Source organism: Malurus melanocephalus, unplaced genomic scaffold (assembly GCF_030028575.1).
Source record: "Malurus melanocephalus ecotype Western Australia unplaced genomic scaffold, MMel_1.1 scaffold_24, whole genome shotgun sequence".
Taxonomy (NCBI): Eukaryota; Metazoa; Chordata; class Aves; order Passeriformes; family Maluridae; genus Malurus; species Malurus melanocephalus.
In genome coordinates, this window is record NW_026623256.1 from 2,959,778 (window position 1) to 2,980,314 (window position 20,537).

Consider the following 20,537-nt stretch of genomic DNA (forward strand, 5'->3'; position numbering starts at 1 on the left):
TTTGTTTTTTTTTAATGGGAAAAGAGGCTATTGGGTGTAAGTGCTTATGAAGAGATGGAGAAAATTCTTTGGGAGGGCTTCTCTTACCTTCCATTCATGTGAACCCATACAGAATCCCTATGTAAGTACAATCTGTCTTCTTAAAAGCACAGGATGCAGCTGAGGCTTTGCAGTCTCAGTAGTGAGATTTCCCTCATTTTCCACATTGGTAGAGTAGAAGTGAAAAGAAAGATATGGATGAGTTGTGATCTTCAATAGCCTTGGGATAAAGCAAGCTCTGAATAGTGCTTTAAGCATTTATAGCCAGGTGCCTCTGCCYGGGAACAGCCATATGTCCCTTGCCAGCTCTTGCATGGTGACAAGATGCTTCAGAGTGTTGAGGCTYTATGGTACTGCTGGGTGTGCTGTGCTTGCACAGTGTCTGACACACTTCTGGGGGGCTGCTTTGTAGTTACAGATGACATGTATGCRGAGCAGACTGAGAATCCAGAGAACCCCCTGAGGTGTCCGATAAAGCTGTATGACTTCTACCTCTTCAAATGGTGAGAGCTCTTGTCTGTGTATGGTGCTTGTCTTCTMTGACTGGGGAGTTAACCCTGTGCCTGGCCTAGTTTTCAGCACGGTGTGATATTGCTGGCACAGTTTCTACACTTGCATAAATTTACTTAAATTGAGAGGGGTGTTGATGTGAGAGGGTGGGRTTAACTCTGATGGCAGGTAAATTGAACTTTGGGTTATTTAAAAGAGATAAATCCTGATTTGTGAACTGGCTTCTCTTAATCTTACACTTGGACATTTGCTGTGTTGGCATAAACTTGCTTGTGAGTTGCAATTAATCTAGAAGCATCCACTACTGGAGATGGGATTAGGGTACTATTCAAACCAACTTCTGAAGAAAAATGAGAACTTGTTATGGAGATTGGAGGGTCTCAAAGGACTCATCTCTAAATTATCATGATTCTGATATTTAATATAATGGTTACTCTGCATAGATGGGTCTGCAGGTAGCCTGAATGTAAAATATCCCATTCTTTCTTCACTCCAAAAGATCCCTAAAGCCTGTGTGTTATGCTTGCCAGTGTGAAATAAAAACTACTTCCTTGTAGTCCTCACCATGGCTTTTTAACCTTGGCATGTCTTAAAACTTTGGGACGAATGTTGTCCCTAGATGTATCTCTTTACCTTCATGTCTCATCAGCTAGATGTTYGCAGTCAGGATTTGTGAAGCCTGGGGTGAGGATAGTGGTGGTCTCTCTTTTCCAGGACATTTTATTAGTCTGGTTATTTCTGATCTTCCTCACACAGCCCCCAGAGTGTGAAAGGCCGGAATGACACATTTTACTTGACACCGGAGCCAGTGGTGGCCCCCAACAGCCCTATCTGGTATTCCATCCAGCCGATCAGCAGAGAGCAGATGGAGCAGATGCTCACCCGGATCCTGGTGATACGAGAGATTCAGGAAGCTCTTGCCGTGGCTAATGCCAGCACCATGCACTAAGGCATCCTTCGTGGCTCAGATGGGGTGGGGCAGGGTGACGGGGGAGGGACAAGCAAAGAGAAATTGTACAGACTTTTACACTAAAGGAGATGCCTAAGTTTTTGGTTTTTTATTGGTGTAGTTATGAAGCCCTTTTAGGCTTCTTCTCTTTAAAAGAATCTAAAGGAAAATCTACCCATTGTGTATCCTACCCAACACACCAAACTGTTGGAACCATTGGAGGCTGCATATCCCCTGCGAGCTGGGAGCTGTGGAAAGCTGCTGGTTGACTCTGGTTTTTTTTATGGTGTAGAAAACATGAACTACAGGATTGGCCTGGTTGGCTGGGGCCTCTGTCTCCTTGGAGCACGTGCAGCCTAGAGGGCACAGAATGATGGATGGACCTGCTCAGCCAGTGAAGGAGAGGCAGGCATCTTCTTTTCTTGTGCTTGGACGTTAATTTGCTGTTATCTTGGAAGAAAGAGGAGAGAGTGAACTGCAATTATGATTTATACAAAAAAAACAAACCAACAATTTCTATTCAGACCTTTAAGTGACATTTTTAGATGTTAAAAGTACAAACTTTACCACACTCTTCTTTTTTGGCCTAACATTGAGGCCTTAAACCTTGAGGCTTCTGTGCCTGATGGAATTCTTGTAACATACACTTGTGTATCATATAAAGATACCACCCTGTTTCTCTTATGTATTCTTACTCTAGTTGTTTATTAAGAATGACGAGCACGTCTTTTCAACATGCCATTGAACAATGTGTCTTTATTTGGGGAAGAGTGAGCTGTGAGGGTGGGGGGTTATTATACAARGATCAGTATGCAAACTGGTTGTTTTCATCCCTTTTCATGCTTTCCAGCTCAASTCTGCTGGATTTCTTTCAYCCCTACAACTTAYGAAGGTAGAAGGGCATAAACTTCTSTGGAAGGACCTGAATGTCTGCTTGCTGATGGAGCTCGGTGCCAGGCTAGGARCATGGGATCTGTGAGACCAGATCAGACTGTCCTCAGTGTTCTGTGGCTTTACCCCTAGGCAAATCCCCCTCTGTCCACCTTTTCAAAAGCATCRAACCAACAGCATGATGGAGGGGTAGCGGAGGGAAAAGGCCTTTCAGGAGCAGCATATGGCTTACTCCTGCCGTTTAACAGCCTTTTCACAGTTTTTAACACAGCTGTGTAGCTTTTGGCATTGCTCATGATCATAATCCCCAGCCCATAGCCTTGCCTTGCTGCATCTWAAATGGTTGCTGTATTTTATATCATTAACAAATAGTCTGCTCTTTTGAAGCCAGCAGGTAGCCAACTGTGCTTGAAATGGGAGATCACTTGCCAGGCTTGTTATTTGTSCCACCAGCTTCTTGGATGCAGAGAAATTGCTCTGCTTCTTGAACTTTTTTCCCTGCTTCTCCACCTCATGTCCCTTCCCTGTTYCAAAATACACAGATAAATATTTAAATATATATTACAGTAAAAGAATTTAAACTTGTGTACAGGCAAGCAACTTCTCTGAAGCCTCTGTTGTCAGGCACTTGTCTGTATTGAGAGGGAAGGTCTGGTCTCTCTGTTGGTTGTTCAGAGTGTAAATTGATGAGAGTAGCCATGATGTTCCCTGTTTTTGTGCTCGTGAGCAGTGTTGAGGTGTGCAGCTTAGAGAGACTTCCCAAGCCTCTGATGCTTCGTATTGACGTTGGTGTTCCAGAGGAGGCAGGTGTGCTTGAGTTAGTTGTCAGTATGAACAGTTTGTTCCCTCTGTAGGACTCTGTGCTCAAATAAGTAAGTGCAGAGAGGTGAAGTAGCAATGCACTGTTGTTTTGTTTTAGACTCTTAGCTCAGTRTCTGCCCTCAGAACTAGGCCAGATGAAAACAGCCTGGGCTCAGTGCCCATATCCCAGTGGGTACGCTGGGAAGATGGTGCCCGGGTGGGTGTAGTGCTGRCAGCAGGTACTGTCACCTCAGTTTGTCTGCCGTGAGCCAGCAATTGCCCCCKGGTAGGGTGTCTGTTGGTAACACCACTACTGCTTCAGCTGTCAGAAGCCTCTAATCCCTTCACCATATCTTATGTGRATGGACTGGAATGAATAGAATGTCCATATTTGGCCCTATTTTAAGTATTTGAGGACATGGTTAGGGGCAGGCTCCTGCTGTCTCAAGCACTTGTATGTGCCTGCTGGACAGGGTGCCTAACAAGCATGCAGAGTGGCTTTCCCTTTCTTTTGGGYAATTTGTCCCTCATCAGAGCAGAGTTGCAAAGCTTGCTGCCTTGGCTGTCTCCATCAGAAATACAGTGGATATCAGAAAATCTACCAGATACCCACTGTACCACTTGCTTTACTGAGCAGCCTTGATAGCCACCTCTTAAACTAAAAATTGACAGAAGCTGCAATAACTTGACAGAACGTTAGGGCAGTTGCAGCTTAGGGGCAAACAGGAACTTCAGCTGAGCTTTCTGGGGAAACAGAATTCCATGTTACCTTAAAATTCTGAATTGTGCACTTTTCTTACTACCCTTAACTGCAAGATGATTTCAAAACTTTGTAGGGGTAAAAGTTCTCTTTAATCTTGGAGTATACTGGTTAAGAACAGGGAAACTTGGCACATGGTGAACTGTGGAGTTCTCTGATGATTGGTTTTGTCCTGATGGACTGGAGTGTTTCCATTCCTTTCTCATTGTCYGCATGTACATAGGAGAGGATCTGCTGATGCGGAAGTGGACTGCTGTACTGTTTTGTACTGTCTTATCAGAATGTCCACTGTATTAACTTCATTCCCTAATTTTAGAGACAATCGATATACTGTGACTTAAGGATTATTTTCCTGGACCTGGCTTCTAGTCTGTCTCTCTGGAGCTAGTTTAAAAGGTACAGTATTTCTAGAATATAAATACTATGTTCTTTGATAGTGAAGAACATGATCTGTTCCCTTGTAGGGGCTCATAGGAAGATGTGCACAGAGTAGCACAGAAGAGTGCCGTGGCTTAGGGTTGCTATTCAAGTTCTGGGAAATGTTCCCAGTAAAACATGTAAAATAGCTTTTTAACACTTTCCTATAACCAGCTTGACCGCTGCTTAAAGGGCATTCCCCCTCGGCTCCGAGAGTGCCAAACTGCTTGTACTGCTCTTGTATGCGTGTATATATTGACAGGAACTCTCCGTGCCCTATGCCTTGTACGAGACAGGCTGAAAATGCATCGATCTCTAAATAAATAGAGCTGAGAAGTCAAGCTAGAGACTGTGTGTTGTTGATTTTGAACTGTGCCCATCTTGTCACTGTGTTATGAAAGGAACCATAGAAAGCAGAGACTGACTGACTGTTCTAAAGCACCTCACATTCTGACATAAGACTCCTGTATTGTCCAAGCTCTTGACACTTAACAGTGTTGCTTTCTTTAGGAAATTTGTAGCCTCTTACACATGTGTCCACAGCACCATTAGGTTTTCATTTGCTTTCAAGAGGTCAAGCATTTCCTCATAAGTGGTAACAGCTGAAGCAGCAGAGAGCAGGCTRGAGAGTGATTTACCACTCCTGTCTAGAGCAGTGAGTCAAGAGAATGGTTTAAGTAACTTCTTACTGAGGTTTCTCATCTGTTGGCTGCTTCACCCCTAGAGGTCTGAACTTCAGATGGGTCACAAGGTCTGAAGTAGTTTCTTGAACTGTTCTGCCTTGGACAATACAAAAAAACTAAGTAAGAATCATCTTCTGCACTGTTGCTGCTAGGGCAGAAGTTAAGACAGTCTTGTTCTCACGTGCATCAGGGCTGCTGTCTGCCTTGGCATACATAGAAGGGATGAGGCCTTAAACCTTCTATGCTGTGATAAGAGCAGATCCAGAAATGGTAGAARAGAGTCCCCTGAGTGTACAGGGGATGGAGGACTGCTGGCACTGTAGTTGCTCATCGTCTTGCTGTTGGAGTGCTGCTGGACATTGAATGGCTGTGCAGCTGTCCAGCCAAACCACATTCTTATATGAGTTTAATAGTGACTGACTTGGAATTAGTGCTTGGACTCCTMAATCACTGTTAAAGTGGGATATCGACTGTCTTCCACCCTATATGGGGCTTTTCTCCCCATCTTACTGCTGGAGCTGCTCCTCTCAAATATTACAGGGAATGCACCTTATCCTGATGATTCAGCCTCTTCTGTTTTGCTGGTGCCAATGCTTAGGAAAGAGCCCTTCTGTGCTTGAGCCTCTTCCTACCTTAAAGAACATCTCAGTTCTTCCAGAAGTCTTGCTGACATGCTGTCCCCAAATCTCTGAAGCGATTGCTGTCCCTATTTGTTGGTTCCTTGTGCTGCATGGCTGCAGCTCTGCTCTCAGCACTGCAGTCAYGTTCCCTGTAACCTTGTGCATGGCAGCCTCGTTTGCCTGCTTCTCCCTTCTTGTTGGAGCTCATCAGAATGGGAAGGCAGATTAAACCCACTTACAGCAGCAATAAACCATGTCTAGAACTCGAGGGAACTGCAGGAGAGAATGAGGTGGAGGGGATGTCTTAGAAAGGCAGGGTCCAGTTGCAGCCCAGAGCCTCGCTTGATAATGAGTGTGCAGCCTATATGCAAAATACATCTTGTCTGTCCCTCCTGTGTTGACCCAGGTCTAAACAGCACATGTGATTGGCATCCTGCAAAGTGACCTTCAGAACTCTCCAGTAGCTTTGCCCCGTGAGTAACTCACACTACAAATCATTTTAAAGAGATGCACTCAACTATTTTTTTAATTTAATTTTACTCTTATATTCTCTGCTCTTTGTAATCTGCTTGGAAATAAAATGTTTTTCCCTGCAGCCTTTGTTGTAGTCTGTTTGAGAACCATTAAACTTTGTCTGATGTTTCTATTGGAATAGAAGCCAACTTGCCTGTTTACTGCTGTGCCCGTGCCGTAGTGCAACAGCTCCGATCCATGTGTGCCTCCCAGATAGGCTCAGCAAGCCTTTGTTAGCCTGTCTCTTTTTAAATAAGGGCAGAGACCTGTTACACTGATCTTGCACTGGCGTGATGCCTCCTGTTCTGCTGATCCTGTGACAGGTAATGCTGACTCAAGAGCGCATGTCCTTGGCAGGCRGCACTTTCTGATCTCTGTTCACATTTTCTATATCCTACAGCTGGGTAACACAAGTAACACATTTCTTGAAGCTGCTTTCTGATCTTTGGACAAGAATTTGACCTACTGTAGCAGGGCAGTTGTAGGCACAGGAACACTGTTCTTTAGTCCCTGAGCTAATTAGTGTTAAACAGAGGGGTGCCTTGGACCGTTTGTTATGGGGAGCAGGTGAGAAGGGGTGTGGTTGTCTCATGTCTCTGGTGCTCTGAGGCTGGAAATGTCTGTCAAACCAAGAGGAGAAAGTTGTTCTGCAGTACAGGAGCTTTTCCTGATGCCCAAATGAAGCTGCAGGGGTGGAACATCTCATCTTAGAAAAAGCCCACAGCTATGTCCTGCAAGGCTCCTCTGAGGCAGATCTGTGTTATTGTCTGTTCTGCTCCTTCAGGCAGTTGCTCCTCTTCCTGCTACTGCTCTTCTCCAAAATCCTGCCTCCAGCCCCCATCTGTRGCACCAGCACGAAGGTGCTGCACTGCAATCCCCCAGTGTGCAGAACCATCCTCTTCACACTGCTTGTTTGTACAGCCTGRCCTGGTGGCTTTGGGAAGAGGGGACTAATGCCCATCTGGGATCACGTTGGATTCTCTCCGGTGGGACTGCTGCCTCAGCACCATTCCCTCTCCTTTGTGCCTTTCATTCCCCTTGAGGTGCAAGACTTACCTCACTCCTACCTCTTGATTTTCATCCTTCTTGCAGTTCCCTTTGACTTAMAACGTTATGTTGGATTCTGCTGGTTTGTCCCATCTCTGCATCCACCACCAACCCAACAAGCCCATTCTTGTTTTCTGAAGCTGYGGTGACTTGGCTCCCACCCCGCAGTGTCCATGTGTGTCACCACATCACCCGTACTCGGCTTTTTTAGGTTGTCTAGCAGGTGTCACACTGTACTGGTGTCAGCCAAGCTAGGGCCTGGCACACGGGGCTGTACTGGGCTGTGCTGGAGTTCAGCTCTCTCCTGTTGCCTTCTGCTACACGGACCCGGCTGCTCGGCCTGAGCACAGAACAGTTGTGATGACCCGCTGTCACCGGGCTCAACAGGTACGGGCTCGGTGCTGAAAAGCTGCGGAGAGCGACACCGCGCCCGGTGTGTCCCGGGACAAGGCAGGGCGAGCGGGACAAGGCAGGGCGAGCCCGGGGCTGTGCTCCGCTCTGGGGCCCTCCGCGCCGCCAGAGGGCGCTATCGGGCCGGCCCTTCCGGAACCGCTCTGTCCGCGCCGGAGCGGGGCGGACACCGCGAGTCCCTCCCGGCGGCCGTCGGGCGCGCGTGTGCTCGGTGTGGCGGGGCGGGCACGCGGCGGGGCCATGGCGGACTATCTCATCAGCGGCGGCACCGGCTACGTGCCCGACGACGGGCTGACGGCGCAGCAGCTCTTCAGCTGTGGCGATGGGCTCACCTACAAGTGAGTGCGGCCGGTACGGGGGTGGGACCGGGACCGGGGCTTGGGGCAGCTGCAATSGCTAACGCGTCTCCCCTCGTTACACCACAGCGATTTCCTCATCCTCCCGGGGTATATCGACTTCACGGCGGACCAGGTGGTGAGTGGCCGGGGCGGGGGAGCGGGCAGGGGGCTGGGCCGGGGGTTGCGCCGCTCACCCATSGCCGCCGCCTGCCTCCCGCCAGGACCTGACCTCGGCGCTGACCAAGAGGATCACCCTGAAGACCCCGCTGGTCTCCTCGCCCATGGACACGGTCACCGAGGCCAGCATGGCCATCGCCATGGCGGTGAGTGCGGCCCCGCGGGCGGCTGGGTGCTGTGTGTCACCCTGACAGGGGTGGCGGGGCAGGAAACGCTGCCTGAGGCACCTGCGTGTCTGTCCTGAGGTCCCCGCAGTCCCCCAGGGCCAGGCCGCGCCCGGGGCCTCCAGCGCTGCCCACCCCGCTGCTGCACCCGGGCGGTGCAGTGTCTGCAGTGACTCACGGCTCCCTTTGTGTCCCCAGCTCACCGGGGGAATCGGGTTCATCCACCACAACTGCACCCCSGAGTTCCAGGCCAACGAAGTGCGGAAAGTGAAGGTGAGTGGCTGGAATGGCAGCATCAAACAGTGCTGGCACTGGGTGYTCCGTGCAGGCAGACAGCGGATCTGGCCTCGTTGAATGAGCTGTGTGAGGAGACTGCTGACGTGTGCCCGATCTTGGTGTTTCAGAGCTGTAGTGCTGCCAGGGTTTGCCGGCACAGCCCTCTTGTTRTGTGCCAGGCACTATCTATGGGCATCTTGGGACTTGAGTCCTCCTGGTGTGGGAATATTCCCCATCATTTTGGGAAGGAGGTTAGCCTGGAGACTCTTGGATTTTAACATTATTTGGGTGAGCCACGTTGCTGCTTTGAGAGTCATCCTGTTGGTGAGCATGTGGCCAGGCTGGGTGGTTGCAGACCCCTTTGAGTGGCTGCAGTAACCCCTGGGCCTGAGCCCTGCTCGTGGCTGGCCTGGCGGTGCCACTCAGCCGCTTCTGGATCTGCCTCTTTTCAGAAATACGAGCAAGGATTCATCACAGACCCCGTGGTGCTGAGCCCCAACGACCGAGTGCGAGATGTCTTTGAAGCAAAAGCTCGTCACGGATTTTGTGGGATTCCTATCACRGACAATGGGAAGATGGGGGGCAAGCTGGTTGGGATCATCTCGTCCAGAGATATYGATTTCCTGAAAGAGTCAGAGCATGACCTGCCCCTCGGTGAGGTGAGAAGGGCTTGTGAGCACCTGATGGGTGTGAGTGCTGTGTTAGGAAGCCGTGTGGTATATGATAAGGAGAAGGGTGAGTGTGTGGCTGTGAGGGTGTTCTGCCAGTGGGAGGGAGCAGCTCTAGCTTAGCTCTGCAGATCTGTTTGTGAGTGTGTTTCCAGGGGAGAGTGTCTTGCCCATTTGCACTGTCTGAACGTGTCCTGCATTGCAGACCATGCAGTTTGTGTGAGTCATGGGGGTTATCTTTCAGTGCTGTGGAAACTCTCCCCTGCTTCAGTAATTGATTGCTGGTATTCCTGGCTGCTGCTGTGGTCCCACATGCTGGCACTGGCCAGCTCTGTAGCAGCTGTGCTCTGCCCAACAAACCCTCTAAGTGCTRGGCTTCCTTTTCTGGGCTGCCTTTCTCTGTGTACATCATCTGGGTTACTTTTTCTTTCAAATAACCCCCTGAACTTGCAATCTGGCAGTTTGGCCTTCATAATGCTTCACTGTCAGACTCCCCTTGTGCAGSAGAATGTTCTCTGTGATCCCTGTTAYACAAGCTGTGTAACTCGAGATCCAYGGCACTGTCAGGTTACACCGCCGATCCCTCTTGGCCACGCTTTGCTCTTGACTCACAAATATTTTTAGCTCTTGCTGACCAAACCYGGTGTCACATGCTGATCCCTGTTTGGTTTGAAATTGTCTACAAATACCTGATACAAAAACCTTAAACCAAAAGGAGGTTATAAAAGTRCACATGGCCCTTTGAAGCAATGCTGCCTATTCAGAGCCAGATAACAATCTGCCCTCGTCCTTTACATGGATCATTCAGTGCTGCAGAACAGGAAACTTGCTGCTGTCAGTRTCTGGTGCTTGTCCCTGTCACCAGGCAGTGCCCGGAGAACAAATAGTTCCCTCAATCTTCTCTCAACTCGCAGTCCAGCAGTCGTTTTACTGAGCCATTCATTCCTATCCACTTAAACATGTGGGTCTCCTGTAGCACATGGATTCCACAAGCTTAGGAAGTGCCAGGATATGTCTGTGATTCCTCAGGCTTCTCCTGGGATGTGGATTCTATCACAGGCAGCATTTTGGGTAGATGTAGGCATGGTCAACCTCTTTCCTGCAAAATGTCTGTTCTTAAGGAATAACTAACTAAAATGTTCCCTCTTTTCCTTGTGTGTGACTGGTATAACTTCCTGAAGGTTTAGAGAGTGTTYCCTTTTAGTTTTGCCCAGCCTTCTCAAGTAACCTTTCATGGGGACCTGATGATCACAGAACACTGTGGTTGGAAAGTKTCTTGGGGGAGTCTTGTCAAGCCACCTGCTCGAGGCACAGCTGGAGGAGGTTTTCTGGGGCTGTGKCTAAATCTCCAAAGATAGAGATTCCATTATTGCCCTGGGCTGCTCTCCCAGTGTGAGACCACTGTTACGGTGAAAGCTTTTTCCTGTGTAYCAGGTCAGATGTTCTTCTGTTCCCCAGTGTCCCATACTGCCCTTTGCTTTCCGCCGTATTTTGGTGTTTGTTTGTCAGAGTGAGTGTGGGTGAGCATATTTGGATTGACGCAACTCCTTTGCCCCACTGACCTTACCAGCAGCAGCAGTGAGTTATTCTGGGCAGAGCCCTTCTCAGGGCCTGTGCACTGGGAATGCTGCCTGAAAATGAGGTTGGGGACATTTCTGCCAGAAGAGCATGAGACYCTGAAGGTGTCTCCAGCCCTTATTTGCCTGTGTTCCACGAAAAGGGAGGGCTGTTTGGGTGACATCCCAAATAAGGGTTATCTGAGAGTTGTCCCTTTTTTCTTGGTGCTTTCACTTGGCTTCCTGAGGCCTTCTGCCATCTCCTATTTTCAGTGAGCTAATGGGCTTGGGGCCTGATGCCACCTTGGTGCCTGATGCTCACATGGGGACAGCACACGGGAGGCTGTTCCTGTGTGTTTCTGGAGGCGTGTTGCTGTGCTGTGGGCTCCTTTGTGGAGCACTCCTGCATGGCAGCTGCAGAGCATTTCACGTGGGCAAGGGGTTTTGGTATTTTCAGATCAGTGTGAAGGAGTTCTTGTGACTTCTTATCTTCTCCCACCCACTAGATTATGACAAAGCGGGAGGATCTCGTTGTGGCCCCAGCTGGTGTAATGTTGAAAGAAGCAAATGAAATTCTGCAAAGGAGTAAAAAAGGTAMCTGCAACTGTCTGTGGCACGAGGGAGAGCTGTGGACTGGCTGGGCTGGGGCAGCAGTGAGAGRATTTGGGCATGTGGTCCCTGTGTGGGTGAAGTGTGGGAGGGGACAGTGAGGAGAGTGCCTGCAGCCCTCTGCCAGGGTACAGAGTTCACATGCCTTCATCTCAMATGTGTTTTAAGTTAAAGGCATTCTTGGCAGCCCAGTGCTTGGCTGTCCAGCCACACATATTAGATTTTTCTCTCCTGTCCTTCACATTTCAGCACTCAGTTCAGGTCTCTTAGGGTTTAGTAGTTTGACTTTTAATAAGGTGTTGTGGATCTAATTATTAAAAAATACACAATTCTCTGGTTCATGTGAAAATACTGAGTCCTTCTCCAGTCCTACAAACTCCTTTCTCTGTTTCTTGAGCCAGGGCTGTTGGTATCCATGGCCAAGCAAGATTTGGTATCACTCCTCTGAGTCTCCATCTTGTAGCAGTTTCTGCCTGCCCAGTGCTCCTGGTCTGCTGCACTGCTCCAACCTAATGTCTGTCTCCTGCAGAAACCTGCAGTGATGTTCTTTCTGTCTGTTTCCAGGCAAGCTGCCAATTGTTAATGAAGATGATGAGCTGGTGGCTATCATTGCCCGCACTGATCTCAAGAAGAACAGGGACTACCCTCTGGCTTCTAAGGACTCCAAGAAGCAGCTGCTCTGTGGTGCTGCCATTGGGACGCACGAGGATGACAAGTACCGGCTGGACCTGCTGGTGCAGGCTGGCGTGGATGCTGTTGTGCTGGTGAGCACCCACAGGGCACCCATGGGCATTGTGTCTGCCTGGGGCTCTGGGGGGTGGGTCCCCGGGCTGGATGAACCTCTCTGACAGTGTGGCAGCAGCGTGTCTCTCCACTGTCTTTGTCACAGACCTTTCTGTGTTAGAATACAGCAGTTTGTTGTCCTCTCAGTCTTATTCGGGTTGGAACCCCCAAATTGGAGGGATTCCTCTTTCCTCGAGCTTTATGTGACTCCAAGGAAGGTTGTAGGGTACATCAAAGCCCTGAAGGCCAAGAAGAGAAATATTGTCAGTTAATACAGAATCTTCTACAAATGCCTCTTGCRCTCTGACACCAGCCTCTCTGGTATTCTTGACTAGTTTTGAATATTTGGTGTCTTACTGTTTCCCTTCAGCCCTTTGGTGTTCGTGTTGTTCTCTTACTGATGTTCAGGAGTGGTGAACCCAGAGCTGCTTTGCTAATCTCCCTTTCTGGCCTGTAAACTTGTGGGCACAATCATCACTGCCTGTATATGCATGTGGCTTTCTCATTGATTGTGGTCCTGTGAGTCTGCCGTGCTCTGAGGGCWCAGCTGAGCAGTGGGAAATATCTAACAGACACGATTTGCCTGGGTCATGGAGATTGGCAGGACCTGAGTGCTCAGKGCTCGCCATCTGGTATTTGAGCTGYTCTGCTGCTCTGTCCCCCCACCAGCCCTSCTGGGTTTCACAAGGAACATTCTCCATTTCACCTGTGGTTTGAGTCAGGACTGACAGTGTCCTGCTGGTAGAGCCAGATGGTTCTTATCCACAGCCAGATGTTCTGCTTGTTGCTTTCTGTAGAAGACACAGGATTAAAAAAGAAAAATGTTACTGAAGTATTTACAATAAACTGCCTTGTACAGGGAAGGTACATTCCTGTCTTGGCAGGAGCTTCTCCTCTGGTTCCGTTCCCAATTTGGGGAGTCRTTTTGCTCACCCAGTTTAGCAGAGACCTCAGCAAGCAGAGTAAAGATCTGAGGCTTTTCTGAAACTGCATTTGTAATCTGCAGATGCTCTTGTTGAAACTGGTTTTCTTTCTGTTGCAGGATTCCTCTCAGGGGAACTCCATCTTCCAAATCAATATGATAAAATATATTAAGGAGAAATATCCCAGCCTACAAGTTATTGGAGGAAACGGTAGGCATGTGTTGAAAATAGTCTTGTCTTTAAATTACATTTGTTTCTCAGACATAGAGGGARCTGCAGGGATGTGAATGAAACGGTCATCTTGGTAAATGTCTGTGAACTTCAAATGGATTCCTCTGGCTTGTGGATCAGAGCAAGATCACTGCAGACACAGGACAATACCTTACCGCTGCAGATACTTGGAAACCTTTGTTCTGCACACAGTGTGCTACAGTCCTCTGTAGCACATTAACATTTTGTATWATAATGAATATTGCTTGATATGTAAATCTAGTGTCAGCTTTCCCTGCCTCTTAACATTAGAGTCCAGTGGTCCTTGTCTGGTTACCCTGTTCTCTGCCCTCCCTACCTGGTGTGGCCCAGAGAGTGCCTGGGACTGTGCCGTGACCTCTGCTGCCTCAGCCTTTGGGTGGAAGTGTGTTACAGAGTAGCCTAAAGGGCCARCACCACCTCACCCACAGAGGGTCACCTCACCCACTGGGGCAGCTGAGGCAGAAACTCAGATAGGCCTGGCTCTGGCAGGCCTGGCTCTGGCACAAGCTGTTGGCCTGGGCAGGGGGTGTTGACAGCCGTGGTGGGAGCTCCAGGGCAGAGCAGTGTTGTGTGCAAATATGCTTGTCTGTTTTTCAAACCGATTTCTGTTCCCCACAGTGGTGACTGCGGCTCAGGCCAAGAACCTCATTGACGCGGGGGTCGATGCCCTGAGGGTTGGGATGGGCAGTGGCTCCATCTGCATCACACAGGAAGGTGAGAGATCAGCTGCCTCCTAAATAGGCTGAAGACACCTGTTTTTAGTAGAAATTCCCTGCTGAAAAGCAGCATGGCTGGGATGGAATGGAATTCTCCTGTTGTGAGGGCAGTGTCCAACAGCAAGCCGTCTTTCACCCCTTTTGTCCAGGGCGTCCAACCTTTGGGGTGGCAGCAGCAGCAAAGGCATTTCCCAGTACTGACCRAGACTGAGTAGAGCCGGTGTGGCAGAAGTGGCTTTGCCCGGGGGGAGCTGCTGGCTCGGTGTGGGGTGGGGCTGCGGGCAGCTCTGCAGGGAGAGGGGCTTACTGGATCCGCAGTGCTGATGGGTGAAGTGCACCAACCAGGCTGTCTGTGCTCCCTTCCCTCTGGCAGCAGTGTGTGTGATGCTTGAGTATTGATCTGGGCTCAATGCCTTCGCAATTTCCAGGCTGAARTGGGATTTCTTGCTGTTGTCTCTGCAGTTAGACTGAGCTTGTGTGGGGCAGAGGCTGTRTCACCCTTGGCTAAAAGGCAAGAGGGGCATCCCCCAGAGCTTGAAGAAAGGCTGTCTTGAGGACAGAYTCAATCCTTGTGTGTTGAACCTCAGGTGGGATGCAGAGAGGTGATGCAGCGAGGTGCTGCACTCCATGAGCACAGCTCCTCTCTGCTTTGCTCCTTGGTCTGTGCCACAGGAGGCTGCAAGTGAGCAGCTGAAGGCTGCTCCATTAGCTCTGCCCTTTCCAGCATGGAGCCTGTGAGCAGCCCTGGACCTGTGCTGGGTTCCTGCTTTGCCTGGCTGCAGGGTGTTCCCAGTCAGGGCAGTCTGTCTCAGGTCACCTTTCTGGGGGTGGGGTGACACTTCCACAGCCAGAGCAGAGCCAGGACACATGGGTCCTACCCAGGCTCTGAGGCAAAGGCATGCTCTGATCTGCAGAGAGGTGAATGTCCAGGGGATTCCTCCAGCTGCCCCAGGAGATGGTTGGGTGCTGGTTTTGGCAAAAGAGTGGAGCCGAGGTAGAGGTAGTGGCATTTTGCARGAGATGTGGTTGCAAAACTCTTGCCCACAGCTCTCCAGGTTTCTGGCTGTRTTAAGGGCAAGAACTTTTGCTTTTTAGGGTAGGGGTCACCTCTCTGGGTGGCTGCTGAGGTAGGGTGAGCATGCGCTGTGCACAGCCGGGCCTGGCTGCCTTGGATTTGGCCTTTGGCTTGGTTTGGGCTAGGAAGGGTCTGCAAAGTCAGCTCTGTCCCACACCGTATACTCTGCCCAGTAGCAGGTCACTTCTGGGGTCCTTTGTTCTGCTGCTGTTCTTCTGTCTCTAAAATGTGTGTGTTTGTTTTTGTTTAGCTGCTCCAAAGATCCCTCCAGACCTAAAGTCCCACAGCCCCAAATGCCCTTCTACTGTCACGGGCACCTATAGTAAGTCACTTGCCCTGTTCCCAACCCTAATTATGTGTCTTGAAGCAGGACCCTGATTTGGCTGCACATGGCCCTACTGCTTGTTTGAGAATAATTTAGCTGTAGATGCACTTGGGGTTTTGTGGCTTTGGATACTGGTTTTGAATCTGAAATGAAATCTGAGAAGCCTTTCTTATTTCCTAAAGCAAAATYTGAACTGTCCAAGCTGAGGGAACTGTCCTCTCTCCACTCCAAAATCCAGTTAGGAGCCTGACTGGGCTTTCTGACTGCACCTTCTGAATCCCTAGCCAGGCATGCTTCCTGCTGATCCAGTGCTGAGAGGTGATCCTTGAGCAGGCCTCCATCGTGCTCAAAATGTAGCCCTAGTTCTGGGAAAGTTGAGCACTGGCCAAGCTTCCCATGGAGCTGGCTCCCCTGGGTTACAGAGGGGCTTCACTGTACACAAGCACCTTGGCAGCTGCATTCCATCTTTCCCTACCAATTCCTTTGGAGAGAAGGGGCTCTTGCCTGCYCAGCACAGGGGACAGCGTTCTCTGCTCTGATGCTACCAGATCAAGCAGCCCCTGCCTGGCAAGCCTTAGGCTTTGTCCTTCCTCCTAGTTCTGACACACCTCAAAGGGAGAGGTTTCTCTTGAAGATCCTGGAAGGTTTTCTCTAGCAGATGATCTCGCAGGGCCACCCTTTGCCAATRCACTAAAAGGGACAAACCCTCACCCTGACTGTGATGTGTGTGTGCTTGGAACCCCGCTTGGGAAGCCTGCACTGCGGGGCTGTGGCACCGGGCCCTGGGACAGTCGGAGCGGTGTGACACTCTCAGGGGCCCTGAGCCAAGCTGTGCCTTAAAGGGCTGGTCTCTGTGGTTGCACTTGAGAGGTTTCTGCAGGCCCTGCACTGCCTATGGCACAATCCCATAGATCCTGGAYTCGGGACCCTCCAGAAATGGGTGTTTCTTTCCACAGAGTTCTTCCCTGGCAGCATTTTGCAGTGCAGTATGGCCTTCAGCAGTGCAGAACTGAGTGAGACCATCTCTTTAAGGGCACTGATGATAAAACTGGCAGCCTCTCCCTGGCTGGCTGAGCCTGTGCTGAACGCTGGGGTCTGATTATATTTAAGTTCTTCCACAATCTCAGCCTGGAGTCTGGCTTCCCTCTCTCAGCAGCTGCTGCTGAGTGCTGGCAGCAGAGAAACTGCAGCCTCCTGGCCCCAGCAGGCCTCTGCCAGGGATGTGCTGCCAGCACTGCTGCCATGCAGGCTGAACCACACCTGGAGTTCACACTCCAAAGTACTAATCCTGCATGGCCTCAATCTTACCCAGTGTATGGGACTAACCATGACTGGAGAAAAGGCTTCCAGTTGATTGTGGGGAAGTCTCCCTGAGAGAAGCGTACCTCTGTGTTCTTGCATGCTTGTGGCTGACAAGTGTTACAAGAGATGACTTGTGCTGGTTTTCCTCACATAACAGAGGCCTCTTCACTACTACCAACTGGGAAGAACAAGTAAATCCAAAGCTARTAACTCCTTCCCCATGGGGCAGCTAAACTTGACGGAATCCTTGCTACATTGCAGRGCAGGAAGATAAATTATTATCAAACCAATCTGCCCGTTTCCTTTTCCACTGCTGCATGTGTGTTCATTGTGTGTATGCAGAGCTGTATGTATAGATATATCTGTATCTATACCATATACAGACACATGAGCTCTCTCCCAGCCAGCTGCCTTTCCATTCAAGAGGTACATCATACAGCTGCTGGGTACATGGAGAACGGGTCTGGCAGCTCTAGGAGAGAGCGAGCAGTGGGACATGGCTACATGCCAGGGATGCTCTGGAGAGGAGCTTTTGGACTTTGCTTTTTTTCCTTCCCAAGCTCCATACGTCTACCGTGCACCAGGATGAGCCACGAGTCTTGTCTGATCCCAGGCATCCAATCCAAGACCCCAGTCCCAAGGTCACCCACAGCTTTTTGCAGCCAAGGGCTGTGAAGATGTCCCAGCAGGCATCTCCCAGGCATCTGCTCCTCTTGCAATTCAGCCTAGGGAAGGAGCACCCAGGGATTTGTGCGTTCTGAGTGCTGGAGCATGTGTGTGCTGAAGCCTGAAAGGGCCTGCTGGGACGGGGACRTGCTGCTGCGTGGAGCTGACCCTGTGTGTGCTCTGTCCCGCAGTGCTGGCGTGCGGCCGTCCCCAGGCCACCGCGGTGTACAARGTGTCCGAGTACGCCAGGAGGTTCGGCGTCCCCGTGATCGCCGACGGAGGGATCCAGACAGTTGGGCACATYGCCAAGGCCCTGGCACTTGGGGCCTCCACAGGTGAGCACCATTGTCGGAGTCTCCTGGGCAGTGTTTCCATATGGCACCACTCTGCAGGTGGCTGGGGGCACGGGGGCTGCAGCCAGTGCTGTRCCCAGGGACCCTGAGGGGTTTTGCTGCCACTGACATGCTGTTCCTGGTGATCTCTCATGCCAGTGATGATGGGCTCTCTCCTGGCTGCCACCACGGAAGCGCCAGGYGAGTACTTCTTCTCAGATGGCATCAGGCTGAAGAAATACCGTGGCATGGGCTCCCTAGATGCCATGGACAAGAACTTGGGCAGCCAGAATCGGTATTTCAGGTAAGAGATGGTGCTTTGGGGCAGCAGATCAAGCTTTTAGGGCTTCTCTGCTTCACAAACATCCTTGATTTGTGCTTTCATGCAGTGAGACAGACAAAATCAAAGTGGCCCAGGGTGTCTCCGGTGCAGTGCAAGACAAGGGCTCTATCCATAAATTCATTCCATACCTAATTGCTGGGATCCAGCATTCCTGCCAGGATATTGGTGCCAAGAGCCTGACCCAAGTCCGGTGAGTGCTTCCCCATGCCTGTACTCTGATTAGGTCACAGTGCTGCTGTCTGGAGTCCCTGGGCAGCTGTACTCAAGCTGTGATACGTTCTGGACAGTCTGTAGCCCTCTTCCCTCATCTCCCTGGCACTGCATCACAGATCTGCCAGCCCCAGGGATGCAGGAGTGTGATCTTCTGGGGCATATTCAGCTGGCTGGGCTCAAAATGTTTGGGTGACATTACTTAGCCTGGCTCTTGGGAGCACAGCAAAACCATGTCGGCCACAGCTGGATGAACCAGTGACCCTCATCCCAGCTGTTCCAGCTGAACATGTGCCAGAGCATGGTCTTCTCTGGACTCTGCCGGGCTCGTGACAGGTGCCCTTCCCCCTCAGAGCCATGATGTACTCYGGAGAGCTGAAATTTGAGAAGAGGACGACATCTGCCCAGGTGGAAGGAGGGGTGCACGGCCTCCACTCGTAAGTTCTGGCAGGATCCTTGTCACCTCGGGGGGTCAGGAACAGCCACCCCCGTGCCTCAGCTGCCATGCCCTTGGCTTGGTGTGCAGCTGGGCTGAGCTGTGGCCTGTCAGAGTGCTGGGGCTGTTCCCCTTCATGGGCTGTCAGGAACCATCCCTTACTGCACCTTTGTGCCCTGGGTGAGGTGGGTCAGTAAAGGGGCTCTCTGGTGCTGCTTCCCTGGCAGGTACGAGAAGCGCCTGTTCTGAAGGAGATCCRTCTGTGTCTGTCCTTGTGCCACTCAGTCCTACGCTGCTCCGCGTGGGAGCTGCTCTTGCTGCAGAAGTGCCATTATTCTGGGCTGCCTGGAGCTCCCGCTGTCCCTTGGCTGCTTTCTGACCACCCGTGAGGCCCACCTGGGTCACCTGGGAGCTGTGATCCTGGGCTGGAGCCTTGTACATGTTGGCCATGTTTTACAATAAAAAAAAAAGAAAATATGTGCAGTTGGTGTCAGCCTGGAGCCCCTCTTCCTCCTTTACCTCCCTTGCTCCTTCCTTGGCTCTGTCCCGTGCTTCCCACACCCTCAGGTGCAGCTGATAACCCTGGAAGGGACTGTGTGCATGTGAAGGGCAACAGGGAGGGGTGAGCCCTGAGACAGGGCTCAGTGGGTAATGCAGCGTGGCTTCTTTAAAAACCCTTCCTGAGAGCAGGAAACAAGGGCTGGGCTGCTGGGCAAGAAAGCAAAGAGTTTTACAGGGCCATTATCTCCTCCTGGGGCTGCCAGGGTGCCACAGGACCCCATTCCTGGTCCAGCTGCTACATTTCTCCTTTCCCTAAACTTCTTGTAGTTGCCACACCTCCAGGCCCAGTGGCTGCACTCTCCTGGGCTGCTCACTGTGGACTCCTGCCCAGGCTCCAGAGAGCGATTGTTTGCTAAAAGGTGGGCAATGACTGGGAGGGGTACAAGTTGCAGAGGAGCTGGTCTGCWTTTCTGCAGGCCTGAGCAGTGCTAACCTCCCTGTCTTGGCAGGTTACCTGTGCTTGCAGTGCCAGGAGAGAAACATTTTACACATGTATCAGTCGTACAGGTCCCACATGTCACTCCTGCTGAAGAGCATTGTGTTTACCATCAGTGGTTTGGGGCTGTCAGATTGGATTTACACGTTAAAACCAGAACCTTGAACTACACTGTCATGATATCAGTGTTAGCACACTCATTAACACACATATTAGGCAGAGCTACCTGTACCCTAACCTTGCCACTTGCCTGTCTTCACGTGGGGACAGAGGGGGGCACAGTTGAGGGCACGAGGCTTCCATTAGATACACATAACCCCCTTCCCAAGGGGTGACATCCCTGACCATGAACCAGTGTGGGGACAGGACAGTGACYCTCTCCATATCCCCCGCTGGAGCTGAGGCTCCAAGGAGAGGCAGTGCAGCCCCCTTGGACCAACTGCAATGTGAGGCTATCCAAGGGACATGGATACTGGGGTGGYACAAAACCGCATGGGAGTGCCCAAGCCAGGCCAGCACCAGCTGGGACACACCAGTTGCTGGTGCTGGCTGTGCTCAGGGAGCTGCTGGCATGTGGCAGCCCAGCACCACATGTGCTGCCCAGTGCCCAGCGTGAGCATATGCCCCGTCAGTGTGTTACAGCCTCACAGTATTGTGCACAAACCACCACACAATCTCTTGTACTTCATATTTACATTTATTTTCCTCTGGAGCCCCAGATGTGCTCGGGGGTGTACAGCTCACTCCA

At 50.8% G+C, this 20,537-nt stretch overlaps 2 protein-coding genes across 5 annotated transcripts in view; both read left to right on the forward strand.

Annotated features, from left to right (window-relative positions):
* QRICH1 (glutamine rich 1) overlaps positions 1-6,300 on the forward strand; it is a 26,710-nt gene extending 20,410 nt beyond the window's left edge. For all 3 annotated transcript variants that reach the window (XM_057390318.1, XM_057390315.1, XM_057390317.1), the window contains 2 exons: positions 452-542; positions 1,306-6,300. In XM_057390318.1, the coding sequence (XP_057246301.1) occupies positions 452-542; positions 1,306-1,498 (284 nt within the window). In that variant the 3' untranslated portion in view covers positions 1,499-6,300. The remainder of the gene's footprint in view (positions 1-451; positions 543-1,305) is intronic.
* Positions 6,301-7,787: 1,487 nt separating this feature from the next.
* Positions 7,788-19,279, forward strand: IMPDH2 (inosine monophosphate dehydrogenase 2). 2 transcript variants are annotated; one of them, XM_057390321.1, is made up of 15 exons: positions 7,788-7,979; positions 8,067-8,115; positions 8,201-8,302; positions 8,519-8,593; positions 9,049-9,255; positions 11,327-11,414; positions 11,994-12,193; positions 13,255-13,345; positions 14,006-14,101; positions 15,429-15,500; positions 17,663-17,806; positions 17,963-18,107; positions 18,193-18,336; positions 18,710-18,793; positions 19,020-19,279. In XM_057390321.1, exons 1-15 carry the CDS (start codon positions 7,882-7,884, stop codon positions 19,039-19,041), a joined length of 1,617 nt encoding a protein of 538 aa, XP_057246304.1. In that variant the 5' UTR covers positions 7,788-7,881; the 3' UTR covers positions 19,042-19,279. The 2 variants fall into 2 exon arrangements, with proteins under 2 accessions (XP_057246304.1, XP_057246303.1); XM_057390320.1 differs by lacking the exon at positions 15,429-15,500 and having other exon boundaries at positions 7,790-7,979; positions 19,020-19,278.
* The last annotated feature ends 1,258 nt before the right edge of the window (positions 19,280-20,537 follow it).